We start from the raw sequence: 14,989 nt of genomic DNA, 5'->3' as shown, positions 1-14,989 counted from the left end.
TCCGGTACGGGCAGTAGATGTGCCAAAAACTGCAGTAATAACCCCTTTTGGCCTCTTTGAATTCCTCCGTATGCCTTTTGGCCTGAAGGGGGCGGCACAGACCTTTCAGAGACTGATGGACTCAGTCTTGCAAGGCCTAGATTTTGTGTTCGTCTACCTCGACGACATTCTTGTGGCCAGCCCTTCACCAGAGGAACACCTGTCGCACTTAAGAACGGTTTTCAAACGTCTTGATGTGCATGGCCTTATCGTTAACCCTGTGAAGTGCCAATTTGGTTTGCCCAAGATCGATTTCTTGGGGCACCGCATTTCTCCACAGGGTGCCATCCCCTTACCTGCCAAAGTGCAGGCTGTGGTGAATTTCCCCCGCCCAGCCACAATTAAAGCTTTGCAGGAGTTTTTGGGCATGATAAATTTTTACAACCGGTTTCTTCCTCACGCAGCCGACCTCCTACAACCCCTCTACGGCGCCTTGAGAAAAAAGAAGGCTAATGACCCCGTCGAGTGGGCCCCGCAACGAGTGCAGTCCTTTGAATGAGCCAAGGAGGCTCTTGCGGGTGCAACTATTCTGGTCCACCCGATCTCAACCGCACAGGTGGCCTTGACTACTGACGCGGTGGTTGAGCAGCTTGTGGAGAACGAATGGCAGCCCCTTGCATTTTTCAGTCGGAAGCTGCAAGATAACGAACGCAAGTATAGTGTTTTCGACAGAGAGTTGTTAGCACTCTATCTTGCAACGCGCCATTTTCGTTTCCTCCTCGAGGGGCGCCGGTTCACCGCCTACGTAGATCATAAACCCCTTACATTCGCCATGTCCAAGGTGACCGAACCGTGGTCGGCCCGACAGCAACGGCATCTAGCGGCTATTTCCGAATTCACAACAGACATTCGGCATGTGGCCGGCAAATGTAACCCTGTGGCCGATTGCCTGTCACGCACGATTGTTTGTCCAGTCCAGCTCGGGGTGGATTTCTCAGAGATGGCCACGGCCCAATCTGAGGATCCGGACATCCACGAACTCAAGGCAGCAGGCACGGCCCTGAAACTGGAGGAGGTGGCAGTGTTTGAAGGGGGTCCCGCTCTCCTCTGCGATGTGTCTACGGGTCGCACTCGTCCCGTGGTTCCGCAGGAGTGGCGTCGGCGAATTTTTGATTCAATTCATTCCCTTTCACACCCTGGCGTCCGGGCGTCAGTCAAACTACTTGGGGCCAAGTTTGTCTGGCCTGGGTTAAGAAAGGACGTCAGGAAGTGGGCAGCTGCATGCGTGGCATGTCAGCGCGCCAAAGTCCACAGGCACACCCGGGCGAACCTAGAAACTTTTCTGATTCCGGCCAGGAGATTTGACCACGTCCATGTGGACCTGGTCGGGCCCCTCCCTCCTTCGCAGGGTTGCACACATCTCCTCACTATGGTCGATCGGACCACTAGGTGGCCGGAAGCTGTCCCCCTGTCCTCCACAACCTCGACAGACATTGCCCGCGCATTTCTGTCATCCTGGGTCGCACGTTTCGGCACGCCGTCCGATATCACTTCGGACAGAGGCCCCCAGTTTGTGTCCGAGCTCTGGTCGGCCATGGCGCAGTCCTTGGGTGTGCAGGTACACCGCACTATGGCCTACCACCCACAGGCTAACGGGATGTGTGAACGTTTCCACCGGTCACTTAAAGCCGCACTACGGGCCGCACTATCGGACGGTAACTGGGTTGACCGGCTTCCGTGGGTCCTGCTCGGGTTACGTTCAGCTCCTAAAGAAGCCGCTCCGGCAGAGTTAGTACTCGGTCAGCCACTCCGCATCCCTGGTGAATTCCTGCCTGAAGCTTCGGGTGCACCTTCTTTCCCCCTTTTGCCAGGGGAGCCCCTGGCTCCAGCACCATTTCACCACGGCGTCCCCAAAATATTCGTTCCGTCTGCTCTCAGGTCAGCCCGTTTCGTCTTCGTGCGTCATGATTCCCACCGCTCTCCCCTCCGGCCGCCGTATGATGGCCCGTTTAGAGTGCTCGAACACGGGGAAAAGAGTTGTGTGCTCGATATGGGTGGGAGAAGGGAGGGCGTTTCTATAGACAGACTCAAGCCGGCTCACATAATTGCAGGCGAGGACGTTTCGCCGGCCCAGGTCCCACGTCGCGGACGCCCTCCAAAACCTCCAGCCTCTCCGCGGCATGCCAGGGTTGAGTGTTGTTCCCCCACTCAGTTCTCACCCGGATCACCTGCCCGAGCAATTTCACCTTTACCACCGAACGACGGACTGCAAAGTCGTTGTGGCAGGCTGGTCAAGCCCCCTGCAAGATTTTCGCCTTGACTGTCCTTCTGGGTGTTCTGGGGGGGCGGGCACTGGGACCGGGCATCTCACCCAGCAGGTGTACAGGAGGGGGCGGGTTTATGTCACATATATTTCACTGCAGTTTCGGTTTTACTTTCTTTCTCCTTGTTAGCAGTTGGAATAAAGACGTACTCCAATCGACCGTGTGTTCTCATTCCTCAACTGCTACACTCTTTAACTTTCCACTTTCGATTGAAACTTATTAAAAACAGACGCAATCTTGATAAATCACGGTGCGTATGTTATTTTAATACTAGTTTGCCCATGTCTCTAGATTCTAGATTGTTTATAAGCACACAGTTAAAAACCCAACATCTGTGATGCTATGTGGATGCTTCACTTTTGGTTCCTGTTGCTTGGATACCTTGCACATCTGTCAAGGCACGATTCGTGCCAAAATGTATTTTGATAACCATAGTTTGCTAACTATCAACATCAACAACACATTCAATTACGTTTTTAGAAAATTATATTGTTTATGAAAATGTAGTGGAAGGTGGAATCTACCCAACAATTCTGGAATTACTTAATTCCCAGAGCAAAAGGATGGTTTTCATCAGAGAGCATATTTTCACTGACTTGGATCATGAAGGGGAGGACAAGACAAAGGCATGGTGAAGATGGGAAGAGGGAGGGGTCAGAAGGACCTAGTGGTTGCAGGGGGGTAGGGGTGGGGGATGTTGTTGATTGTTTCTCATATTTCAAGAGTGGTCCTGCAGACAGATCCCCACAGCAGACCATACGGTCTTCCGGTGGCCAAAGAACCTGCCGCTTCATCATTGATGGGCACCTCTTTGAATGTTTTTCTGTGTCTCACTATGATTGTTGCAGTATTTTCTTTTCATTTGGACTACTTTTTAAACTGTAACAAATGAAGTAAATATACTCCTAATTATTTTATAGCCAACTGAGGAACCTCAACACAACTGGAAGTTGACAGAACCAAATTGTCAACTGAGGGAGCCTTTCACTTGGTTCTGGTGAACGGTGAGTTTTGTACTTGGTAAGAACGACCTCGTTTGTGTACATATGTATATTATGTAGTATTATAATCAAATGTGTCATATGTTTTGCAGATTATGTCAAAGAAGTTTATTTATTTGACCTGTGTTTGAGATGGAAAGGTTGATTTTTGTATTATTAATAAAATGTCAAATATTTTACGAAATCAATTCCACTCACAGCTAATATTTAATTGAAGCCTAGCTGAATTCTTGATCTGAAAGATGACTGATGTGCCAGGTTTATTAAGGTTAGTCATCATCAAAGTGGCAATCAACAAGTGTGAAAAGTAATGAGCGTGCGGCGATGGCTTTGTACAGACGTACCCTCACAATACTTGTCTTTCATTACATCACTCCTTGTTGCTTTTTGCCATGCACCCATGCCATTGCAAATGTCCCCATTGTGGCGCTATTAAAGACATATTGATTCTTATTCTGACCACTTAATGACATTGATTGCAGAACTCGGTATTTTACAAGTTAAAGTGAGTTTAATTAGTCCCAGCATACAATATGCAGGCTTTACTGTTGGGGTACTTGTCAGCATGATTGCCATATAGTTCTGAGGTTCGGCGTTCTCTCTTTTCTCCTTTCTGTGTGCAGTTTGGATGTTCTCCCTGATTGTTGCATGGATGTCCATTAGTACTCCGGCTTGCTCCCACAATCTCATAAACATGAACATTCAGTTTGGTAAACTCTTTGTCCCATAGTGTGAATGTGATATGTTTGTAATTGCCACAATCTAGGGGATTAATCCATATCTTGCCCAAAATCCTCTGGAATAGGCTCCAGCATAGTTGTGACTTTAATGAAAACACACGAAATAGAGGGAGGTAATATGGTCATCTGGGGTTTTTCGCTTTTTTAATTCACGCAAATGGGTATGTTGTATGCTTACATTCTCTTTTACATGTATCAGAATCATCTTTATTGCCAAGTATGTAGAACACACAAGGAATTTGTTTCCGGTAGAACACACTGCACAAGTATCATCAGTATCATCATACAGATCCATTTGGGCTACTGTTCAGAGAGTTAATGGCTTGGGGTATCTATCTCTATTTTTCATCATCAGGGTTATTTGTTTTTACCGAAAACTGAGTACCGCTCCATGCTGAAGGATAGAATCCCGATTTGCCTGATGTCATCAATCGTAGCCCCAGAAAGAAGCCCTTCAAATGCTATGGTTCCCAAAGAGGTCAGTGATATACAGCATGCGTGTCGTGTAAAGTGAATGCAATACAGTATTGTGGTGGAAACAATTCCATGATTGTTGTTCATGAAGAGCTATCATGATTACCGTGTGGAAGGTGAGAGAACGTTAAGTGTTTTCCTACTTTGTTACACCTTATACTTAATGTTAACGCTTTTATACAATCTAATTAGATTGTTAAAGCTGCACCAAAATATGGTACGATAGTAAAGTAAGTTGATTTTTTTTATTGGTCCCCACAAAAAGCTGATGTATTGTGGCACAGAACTGTGGTGCTGTACACTGATATGCTGCTTCCTTTATTCAAGTTTAACAGTCCCAAGTGTGTTTTTAGTCGCGTTCCACAGCCGCAAATAAAATTCAATGAAAAATAATCATTAACATTGTTGTAAATTAGGGGTGCTCAATACGTCGATCGCGATCGACCAGTCAATCTCCAAGGTACTATTGGTAGAGTACTACTATTGGTAGATTGCATGAAAAGGTGGTGTGACATTGTCATGAACTGACGCTATACTAATAAAGTGGAGTTGTTTGGTATAAAAACTAGACGTCAGCCTATTAGCCATACCTTCCCTTGATTGATAGACCCGGCAACCAATCAGATGGCATTTCATTATTCGATACCCTGTGTGTTCAAACAACGCCCCTGAACGTTGCAAAGTTAAAAAGCTAGTCGTGAGTTACATCCTAATTTTTCACGTTTTTTTTCTTCTTAATATAGTTATATAGGGTATAAAAATGAGTGGGTGAGTTGGACTAAGAAGAAAAAAAAGTAGCACTTTTCTCTTTTTTCGCACAATGACATTTTCAAAGTGCATTTGTCTCATCTGCCAGCTATCAGTCAACTCAAGTAATGGAAAAAAATACATAATTATGTTGTGTTGTGCAACATATGCGGTTATGCATCAATATAAGTTGCAAAAAGCTTAGAAAGAAATGAAATTCTCTATCAATATAAAACAGGGGTGTCAAAGTCATTTTTTGCCGCGGGCCACATTGTAGTTATGGTTTCTTCTCGAGGGCCGTTATGAATTTGGGGAACCCATTAGAATGTTTAAATCCCTTCAAATATTACATATAGAGCACACAGCAAATTAATGAATAACTCGTTTTCAAATCTGAAGTCAAGAATAATGACTTTTATTGTGGTTGACATCCAAAAATATGAAATTTGGCTCAGATTTTAGCAATCATAATGGAATTCAACAAGTTTGATTTGCTTTCGTGGGCCGAAAAAAAATGATGTGGCGGGCCGGATTTGGCCCGCGGGCCTTGACTTTGACACCTGTGATATAAAGGGTAAATAATTTTGACTTGCTCATTTCAAAAGTAGCTCCCTTGCTGAAAAGTTGTGAGCACCCCTGTTGGAAATGATTAATTTGGAAATACAGGACAGCACTTTGAATATTGTACATAATGTATGTATCTCATGTTGAGAAGAGTGTGATAAGATTACTCTCATCCTTCATGATTAAACATGACATTTCATGATCATGAAATAAATTATGATCATATTAAAATGCCCAAACAACAGCGTTGTCATACAGGTGGTAACTCACGATTGTCACACTCCAGATGGAGTTGATCCTTGTGAAGGAACAGAATGGGGTCCAGTTCACCTCCACAACCGTGGTGGCTCCGACCACAACTCAGACACAACTCTGCGGTGAGGGGGAAAGGGAAACCTGGGGAAAGAAAATTGACTTCCTGCTATCGGTGATCGGATTTGCGGTGGATCTCGCCAATGTCTGGAGGTTTCCTTATCTCTGCTACAAAAATGGAGGAGGTGAGTTGAATGCAGATAGATAACTTTGGTAAAATGGAATTACTGGGGCAGGCTCGGGAGGTATGGATGTTGCAACAGAAAATAGGGCATCTCTGTTCAAACAATGGAGGTGGAAATGCAGGGGTGACACCGTTTACATTTGTAGTTTTATTGAGAGAGAGATTTGTAAAAGAAAAAATGAAGTTTCACATCCTTGAATTGAGAATTTATTATTTTGGTAGCGGTGTATGATATCCTGTTTCTTTGCCGCAAATCTTTCAACCCTTTCAAGAGATCAAAATACGGATAAAAAAGCAACCACAGCTGCTCTGAATAGATTAGCTCCAACAATTATGGTCACTAATTATGGCTGTTTAACATAGAGCTCTCATTAGGTTTAAAAGCTGTAGCCATTGCAGAGGCTCACACCCTGTTTGCTCGGTGCTCCTAAACATGCAACATTGACATGTCTGTTTAGAAAATAAAATGACAATGTGTGTGTGTGTGTGTGTGTGTGTGTGTGTGTGTGTGTGTGTGTGTGTGTGTGTGTGTGTGTGTGTGTGTGTGTGTGTGTGTGTGTGTGCAGGTGCTTTCTTGGTGCCATACCTCTTCTTTATGGTGATAGCAGGCATGCCTCTCTTTTACATGGAGCTGGCTCTGGGACAGTACAACAGGGAGGGAGCCGCTGGGGTCTGGAAAATATGTCCCATATTTAAAGGTATGACGTTAAGACATGTGCATGTAGAAACATTTTTTTTTTAATTTAATAGACATATATCAAGAGCTGATGATGTTTGGTTGAATTTTTCATGTGAAAATGATTCACTTTAACAGGCTCAACGTGGTGCCTTTGACTATATGAATTACACTGACATCGGTTTAATTCAAATGACAACTTAGAAAATACTAGTAAAAAGAAAAACATGTCTTCATTCAAAAAATATGTCAAACGTTTGTATTCCAAGAGATTGGATTGGATTGGATTTGCCTTTATTAGTCTCACAGTGGATAAATTTACATTCCATCCATCCATCCATCCATCCTTCCATCCATCTATCCATGCCAGCACTTACAGTATATTTCAGGACTGTTGTTGATGCGAGTGAAATTCAGTATAATTTTGAAGTGATCTACCATTATAATAATTTTATGGCGTGTTTACTGTTAGAATCCAAACACTTTTACGAGGTGAATTTTGACATGCATCTCTTATTTGAGAAGAGCTTTGCGATTCCTGCATCCGTTGAGCTTGTGATTGTTTTCAGATCGTATGCTCAAGTTAATCTGTCGGTTATCAAAATAGCTGCTGCTCCTTGTAGCTGCTGTTTGTATAGAAACTGCGCTCCACCCTAAAAGATCCTTTCTTGAGGATACTCCGAAGATTCTATGCAGTGTTGTGGTCAGGGGAGGACCGGAGTCCCACCATGATTTTTTAAGATTTTATTCCCGCTCCACGCAATGATAGTGCAGTATTCCTTGCAGCGCACGGTTGTTCATTGATTACGATGATACTTGTGCAGCGTGTTCAACTGGAGACACATTCCTTGTGTGTTGTACATTGTTGGCCAATAAAGATGATTCCGATTAGTGTTGTGCAACCTCAAGTTGTCAAGATTAATAAAATAGTTTATGCTTGTTGGATGATCACCGTGTCCCACCATAGGCTCCAATGTCAACACGGGGAAATCAGAATCATGAGGAGACAGCTAGTTGGCCCCTTTCAGGTCCACAAGGATGTGAAAATAACCTCTGAAAAGTATCTAGTTTCTGACTGACTTCTTTAATAGTACAAAATGAAGAATTGTTGATTGATTCTGCTGGTTTGGCCTTTCAATCTTCAAGAGTTGAAATTTATGCTCTACTGGGTTATGGTTGGGTGACTGACTTAACCAGTATCAAACCTCCCATTGATTAAGTTGTTGTTTTGAAAGTGTGTTGTGGGTCATTATCTTGTTGCATGATAAGCTCTCTGCCCTAGTAGTTTCGAAGCAAAACAAACAGGAGCCATTGTTGTGGACTGCAGCAGGATGAAGACAGACTTACAGCCGCTGCTAAACGATGGGCACCCGTCGAGAGGGTACCTGAGATTCGCTTCTTGGGTGTGCAGATTCTGCACAACCTGACTTGAAGCACAAACACAACTATTGTTAAGAAGGCACAGCAGTGATTGCATTTGTTGAGGTTCTCACAAAACTTACCAGGGGCCTTCTATCGGTGTTCCAAAAAGAGTATTACTCTTTACGTGTGTTCTGTTTGCGAGTTGCATAACAGCAGACGAGAAGGTCACTTATATGTCAACTCTTTGAAGTTCTATTGTTATCAAAAATGAACTTATGTTAAACTAGAGTTGTGAAATAATTTTAGTGTCTTACTGATTTATTACTGTGCTACTGGTAGCTTTGTTCCTGAAATGGTCTTTTGTGGTCAGAGGTCAGCACTTTGACCTCACAGTGCGGAGGTCGTGGGTTCAATATGTCTGTATGGAGTATGAATGCTCTTCGTGAGCCTACGTGGGCCTGCTCAGGGTCATCTGGTTTCCTCCCACATTCCAAAAACAAGCACGGCAGGCTGACTGAACACTCTAAATCAGGGGTGTCCAAAGTCGGTCCTCGAGGGCGCCGTCCTGCCTGTTTTCCAGCTCTCCCAGGAGCAACACACCTGTTTCAAATCATCAGGACCATTTTGATGCTGCTTCAGAGCTGGCTGATGAGCTGATCATTTGAATCAGGTGTGTTGCTCCTGGGAGAACTGGAAAACAGGCAGGACAGCGCCCCTCGAGGACCGACTTTGGACACTGTTGGGTTATTTTTATCGTTCGCCCTTGGTTCATTGCTTCGACGGGTGTTGATGGAGATCGATGGTTAAATCATCAGGGAGCCAGGACTTGAACAGAAAGTTGATTTAATTTGGGAGAGCTGGAGACATTGCGGTGTCGCGGAGGAGGGAGCGCATGGAGAGAGAGAGGCGAACGGCCTGCAGGAGTATTTATGCGGCGCATAGTAATGACGCGACAGGATGTGACGTAATAAAAATGCGACATCGTGTAAAGGAAGGCAGGATATGACATACGAGGAAGTTCAAAATGTATACAAAGATTACAGAGCGATGTTTAGAGATGTTTGTATGGCGAATTACCCTAACAGACACCCCTGCTCTAAATTGTCCCTCTGAGTGAGCGCAGATGGTTGTTTGTTTCTGTGTGCCACATGATTGGCTGGCAACCAGTTGAGGGTGTCCTCGGCCTACTGCACGAGGGCAGCTGGGATAGACTCCAGCACTGCCAGCGTCTTTTATTTTATTTCGGGTCTGTCGATTGTATTATGTATTACTTATCAGGCACTGTCAGAAGCACTTACATTTTGTCGTTTTATGAAAATGACAACAGTTGTTCATGTATCCATGCACTACAATATCAATTCTGATTGTTTTTGCTGTTGAGTGGTGTCTATCTTGTGTTGAATGCTTTGGATATTTATTCTCCCAAAGTCATCTTTAAACATCAAATTGTCATATCTTCCTCCATGCCCTGTAAATGTCTCTTGAATTTGCATGTTTCATCATGGCTCTCACAAACTTTCTGTTGAAAACTGCCCTTGACCAAACAGTTTGATTTTAGTTTCTCAGCACACCAGAAGTGTGAAACCTAGCTGGCTAGCTAGGTTTCTATCTATTTACTTCCGGGTTGAGTGAACGCTGGTGCGTGTGGCTGCCGCTGCTCACCCACAGAAAACTTATCCTGTGACAGTAAAGTAATCTTGAGAGTTTTGAAACGTGCTTATAAATGAAATGTATTATTATTATTATTATTATTATTATTATTATTATTATTATTATTAAGAAATGCCATTAAATTCCATACAGTATTAATGAAATGAGGTTCATGTTTCACTGTTACAATTGCACATTTGCCAGGCTTCGTCTTGAAGCAAGCTGGCAATATACAGTGAGACCTCGGACACCTTACCTTACGAACTTTTCGGTTTACGAACGTCAAATTTATGAAAATTAGACCTTGGAATATGCACTACTTTTCGCGATACACACCCACCACGGCTGGCGGAGTGATCTTCGGATCTTCGGCGGAAGAACACGACCGAACAGCGTTCCAGTCGCCGCACCTTTCCACGACCCCTCTCTCTGAATTCACACGTCGATCGCCTCCGAGGGGCTTTTTGCAGATAATTTTACTATTATGGGACCGAAAAAAAAACATCACAGGCTCGTGTTACACGAACGAGGTGTGCGTTTGTGGCGTTGCATGTGCACACCACGGCTGTCATGTGAATCTCAGCCTGACACATCTCTCACGCTGTGTGTCACTTCCCTGAGAGTAAGTAGAGAGTTTCTACGACCATTCTACAAGTAAAGAGCCCGGTACCGTCCACCATTGCTACCATCCTTCGCCTAAAAGCTTTACACAAAGGCGTTATTTAGTCGATGCTTTCAAGTGACTAATGACATCGAAATTGTCACGTGCGAGTTGACAGCTGGGGCGGGGCCGCCGCTCGCGACCTCCACCAGCCAAAGACGACACTTCAATTTCATTTCATTTCAACGAGTCACTGTCACCTCACCAGTGACATGATTACGACGCCTCGCGCCTCGCTGTGTCTTGTGCTGGCAAGTCCAAGAGTTTGCTTTGCCCAAGGTGATTGTTAGCCGTGATTGCGTAAGTTTGTTGCTTTCCGGCATAGCGAGTGTGCCATTTTATTTTGCCTAGCTTGACAGGCTGGACGGATCGCCCCGCCCGCCTTCTTTTGTCGCGTTTTATTCCGCATCCGTGGAATCATCGGACTCGCGCCTTTTGTTGTAATAAAATGTCTGCCATCACATACGGGACTCGAAGTGGATGCAGATGACATCGAGGAGCTTGTTGCTGATCATAATTAGGTCCTCAACACAGAGGATTTGATTTGCCTTCATGAGGACAAGCAGAAGCAGGCCATTCAGGAGTTGATGTGCAGGCTTTTATTGAACAGTTCCATCCAGAAAAGGCTATGAGAATCATCAACATGATGAATGATAATGTGATGCCTCAGTTTCGTAAGATCTTACAAGTCAGAAAGCAACATGTGTCAATTAAGAGCAATCAACGACCATCACAAATGTAAATAAAGTGACTTTATTATACAGTGCAGTGTATTTCTTTCATCACATTTATTATACATAAAATAAGTTAATAAATAAATGTGTGTAGTTTTAAGGGTTATTTAGTTGAAAATTATATTTTATGGCGACCTGGGAACGGATTATTCTCATTTTAATGGTTTCCTATGGGGAAAAAATGGGATACACACATTTCGCCTTACAAACTCTGTCTGGGAACCAATTACGTTCGTAAGCCAAGGTCTCACTGTACATGCAGACAATAAAATCTCTTGCAGACAAGGTGGACAATGACAGGTTAGCCATTTGGGCTGCTGTTAGCATTTAATGCGCACATGGCTGAGCAACATGATTCAAATAACAAGCTCACCCATTCAACGATTACGGTAGCACCGTTTTGGAGCTCAATAGATTGTGTAAGTGTTAATTAATGTCAATATCCAGTTGTGCATGTTTTTATGACTGATGCACTTGCTACATCAAAGTCTGTCGAAGTGTCCATCTACCTTCCCACTAGACTGCCTACAAGTTGACTTTCCATCAATACTTAATATCCATGTGTCTACTTGCCTACCCACTTGTCTGCCCATTTAGATTCTCCTTTTGTTCACTCGTCTGTGTCAAGCATTGACAGGCATTGTCTGTCCTCCCAGAAGATCAGATTCTTATTGCACTCAGGTGGAAAACAAATGAAAATTAGGATTTTAGACTGTTGTTCTTATTGCCCGAATGCTTTTGTCAGAGATTGCATAATCAAATCACCTTTAGCTTGTAGTCGACATGCACATTCCACCATGATATCCCTGATCCACTGGTGAAAAGACGCTTCGATCCTCTCCTCTTTCATCTAGAACTGCATCATGTAACAAAGAAGATAAAGAAAGTGCTTAAGACATTTGTCTGTCTGTCCGTCCGTCAAACCATCTATCCATCAACCTATATAGATATATACACACATATGGTCTGACTGCATGTAAATATATTGAAATCACCAAGACCATCTGTTGCTTCTCAGTATGTCATGAGACATCCATCTTTTGTCCAATTATGTCCTTGTCGGGCTGAAGATTCCTCGTAGTTGTATTTAAACCCCTTGCGTTGTGTGTATGTATGTGTCCGTGTGTGTCTGTCTGTCTGCGTGTTTCTGCATGTGTCTGCGTGTCCGTGTGCGAGTGCGTCCGTGTATGTGTGTTTGTGTGTGTGTGTGTGTGTGTGTATACAAGCGTGGGCCTTCTGTCTGTGAACACGTGCTGTCTGTCAGGGTTCGACAGAAGACATTTACATTCTAATCACACACTTCGCACACTGTCATTCTCTGCCTCTCAGTGGGGGATAACAGTAATTATTCTAATACATACATTCACATGCTCATATTGGCAGCAATTATTCTGATCAACAAGCTGCTTCAATGTCAATGTATCAATGTATTTGAAGAAAAGGGAGGGTAGATGAGAGTCAGCGAAAATGGAAGCACACTGCATAAGCTTTTTTTACCATGTTGACTTTAAATTATGAATGACTGGTTTTGTCTCACAGGTGTAGGGTTTACAGTGATCCTCATTTCCCTTTATGTTGGCTTCTATTATAATGTCATCATCTCTTGGGCTCTCTTCTACCTCTTCTCCTCGTTCACTGCCGAGCTCCCCTGGGTCCACTGCAACAACACTTGGAACAGCCCAAATTGCTCCGACTGGGCTCACGACAGCACAATCGGTGACATTTACAAGGCCACTCCAGCTCAAGAGTACTTTGAGTAAGTTGGCTGAGCTATTTATTTATGTGAGATAGTGTATATTACAGTATAATAAATGATGTTGAGGCGAAAGGTTGGAGTTTGCTGTGACACCCAAGAAAAACAACAACAAAAAACAAAACAAACCCGCTCTATATATTTAACCGTAACATCCCATTTATACAAATTCACACTACAAAGTAACATCCAGGGTAAACTGTTGAACAGGTGTGTTAGTGAGCAGCAAGATTTTCTTGGTACAATAATGGCACCCCGCATTACTACTGTGGGATTTTGCCTTGAGACTGGGAAGACATGTATGCAAAACTTTTGAGCAGCGTCAGGACTATTGCACTCTACCTTTAATCCTCAAGACTTAAATGTTATATACTAAATTTGAACCACATTCAAGAATGTTTACATTTTATCTTATGTTTCACTTAACACTTACGGTATTTCAAATGATCTTGGGCTTTCACTTGTAAAGCGCTTTTCCGCCTCCAAGGCACCAACGTGCACGACAGTGATTCCCAGTTCATCTGTTAATGATGCAGCATCGGCATCTTGCTCAAGATAAAGAGATTTGTTTCAAATGAAGTTGAAAGATGGAGTCGGATATACCCTATTCCTTAAAGGACAACCGACACCATTTTTTTGTTTCCTAACTGACATCAGCAAAACGTTTTATAGCACCTAAAATACCCAAAATACGCAGGCTGATATTTTTAGTCAAATGAAAAACACCAATAAAAATGACTTAAAGTGTCCCAAAACTAGTTCAAAATGACCTCAGAAAGTTTCAGTTTCAGAAGGTGCCGCCCCCTTGTTCGTGACATCACGCCAGTACTTCGTGCCTTGCTCTAGAAGTAAAATAATGGCTTCAGATTCGGAGAAGATGCTTTCTTGTTACTCATCCAGTTATATATAATATGATTCAAATAGTTCTGAAGAGGAAAGCATAAATGTTTGCAATCTATTAAAGAATTACTTCCGTATCAATTGAGCCGTCAGAATACAAATGTAGCGTCACGGAAAATGCGCAAGATGGCGCCCAAGCTCTGTTGTAAATGGGCTCATTTGTCTGCTGGGAATTTGTATCAAATTGTATCAAGTAGTAGTCTTTGTGCAACACACAACGATTCACCATCGCGTTATTTATATTTTCCTTCTAATTTCGCCAGCAACACAGATGAACACAAAGTTTTCAGACCAAACAAAGTACCCAAAATGCATTGTGTGTCGCTTTCTCGGTCAGGGGCGTTCCAGACGTGACTTCACGGTAGGCATCATCACCAACTCAAAAACTAATTGAATATTCAGCGTGAGTCTTAAAACATAAAATATAGCTATATGCCGTAGAATCTTTGTAAAATAGACCCAGTAGAAGTCATTTGAAGTGATTTTACAAATTATGGACACAACTTTTCCTGAGGCGTCGGTTGTCCTTTAATAGACACGTTAATATGATCATAGACATTTTTTTTATTTACATATTGGATTTTTTATTGTTGTTCAGTTTGCACTTTACACCATGTTGAAATGTCCCTCAAATTTATTTTGGAAATATAGTTTGGTATTCACATTCTTATTCCGTCTGTTTCCATTTGGCAAGCTTGCAACCAGGTATTAGCCAAGTGTCTTATATTCTTGTGAGCAAATGGGTTGTTTTGTTTTGACAGTTTAAGCTTTTCTCCTAGCCCAGCTGGAATAGCAGTGTGCGAAATACAGTGCATAATCACCACATCATTTTACTGCATTTTGTGTCACCTTTAAGGTCAACACTACAATAATCTAAATCATTGTGTTAACATCTCCTGTATTTTTTATTTATTTATGTATTTCTAAA

General features: G+C 43.0%; 1 protein-coding gene across 1 annotated transcript in view; it reads left to right on the top strand.

Annotated features, from left to right (window-relative positions):
- The first annotated feature begins 3,093 nt into the window (after positions 1-3,093).
- Positions 3,094-14,989, top strand: part of slc6a3 (solute carrier family 6 member 3) — a 38,633-nt gene continuing 26,737 nt past the window's right edge. The window contains exons 1-5 of the mRNA XM_088998446.1: positions 3,094-3,307; positions 4,400-4,522; positions 6,116-6,326; positions 6,892-7,023; positions 12,948-13,164. Of these exons, the coding sequence (XP_088854572.1) occupies positions 4,436-4,522; positions 6,116-6,326; positions 6,892-7,023; positions 12,948-13,164 (647 nt within the window). The 5' untranslated portion in view covers positions 3,094-3,307; positions 4,400-4,435. The remainder of the gene's footprint in view (positions 3,308-4,399; positions 4,523-6,115; positions 6,327-6,891; positions 7,024-12,947; positions 13,165-14,989) is intronic.

The sequence above is a fragment of the Hippocampus bargibanti genome, linkage group LG06 (genome assembly GCF_051943395.1).
Source record: "Hippocampus bargibanti isolate YZ-2025 linkage group LG06, ASM5194339v1, whole genome shotgun sequence".
Classification (NCBI taxonomy): Eukaryota; Metazoa; Chordata; class Actinopteri; order Syngnathiformes; family Syngnathidae; genus Hippocampus; species Hippocampus bargibanti.
This window is presented reverse-complemented; position numbering and strand designations above follow the sequence as displayed.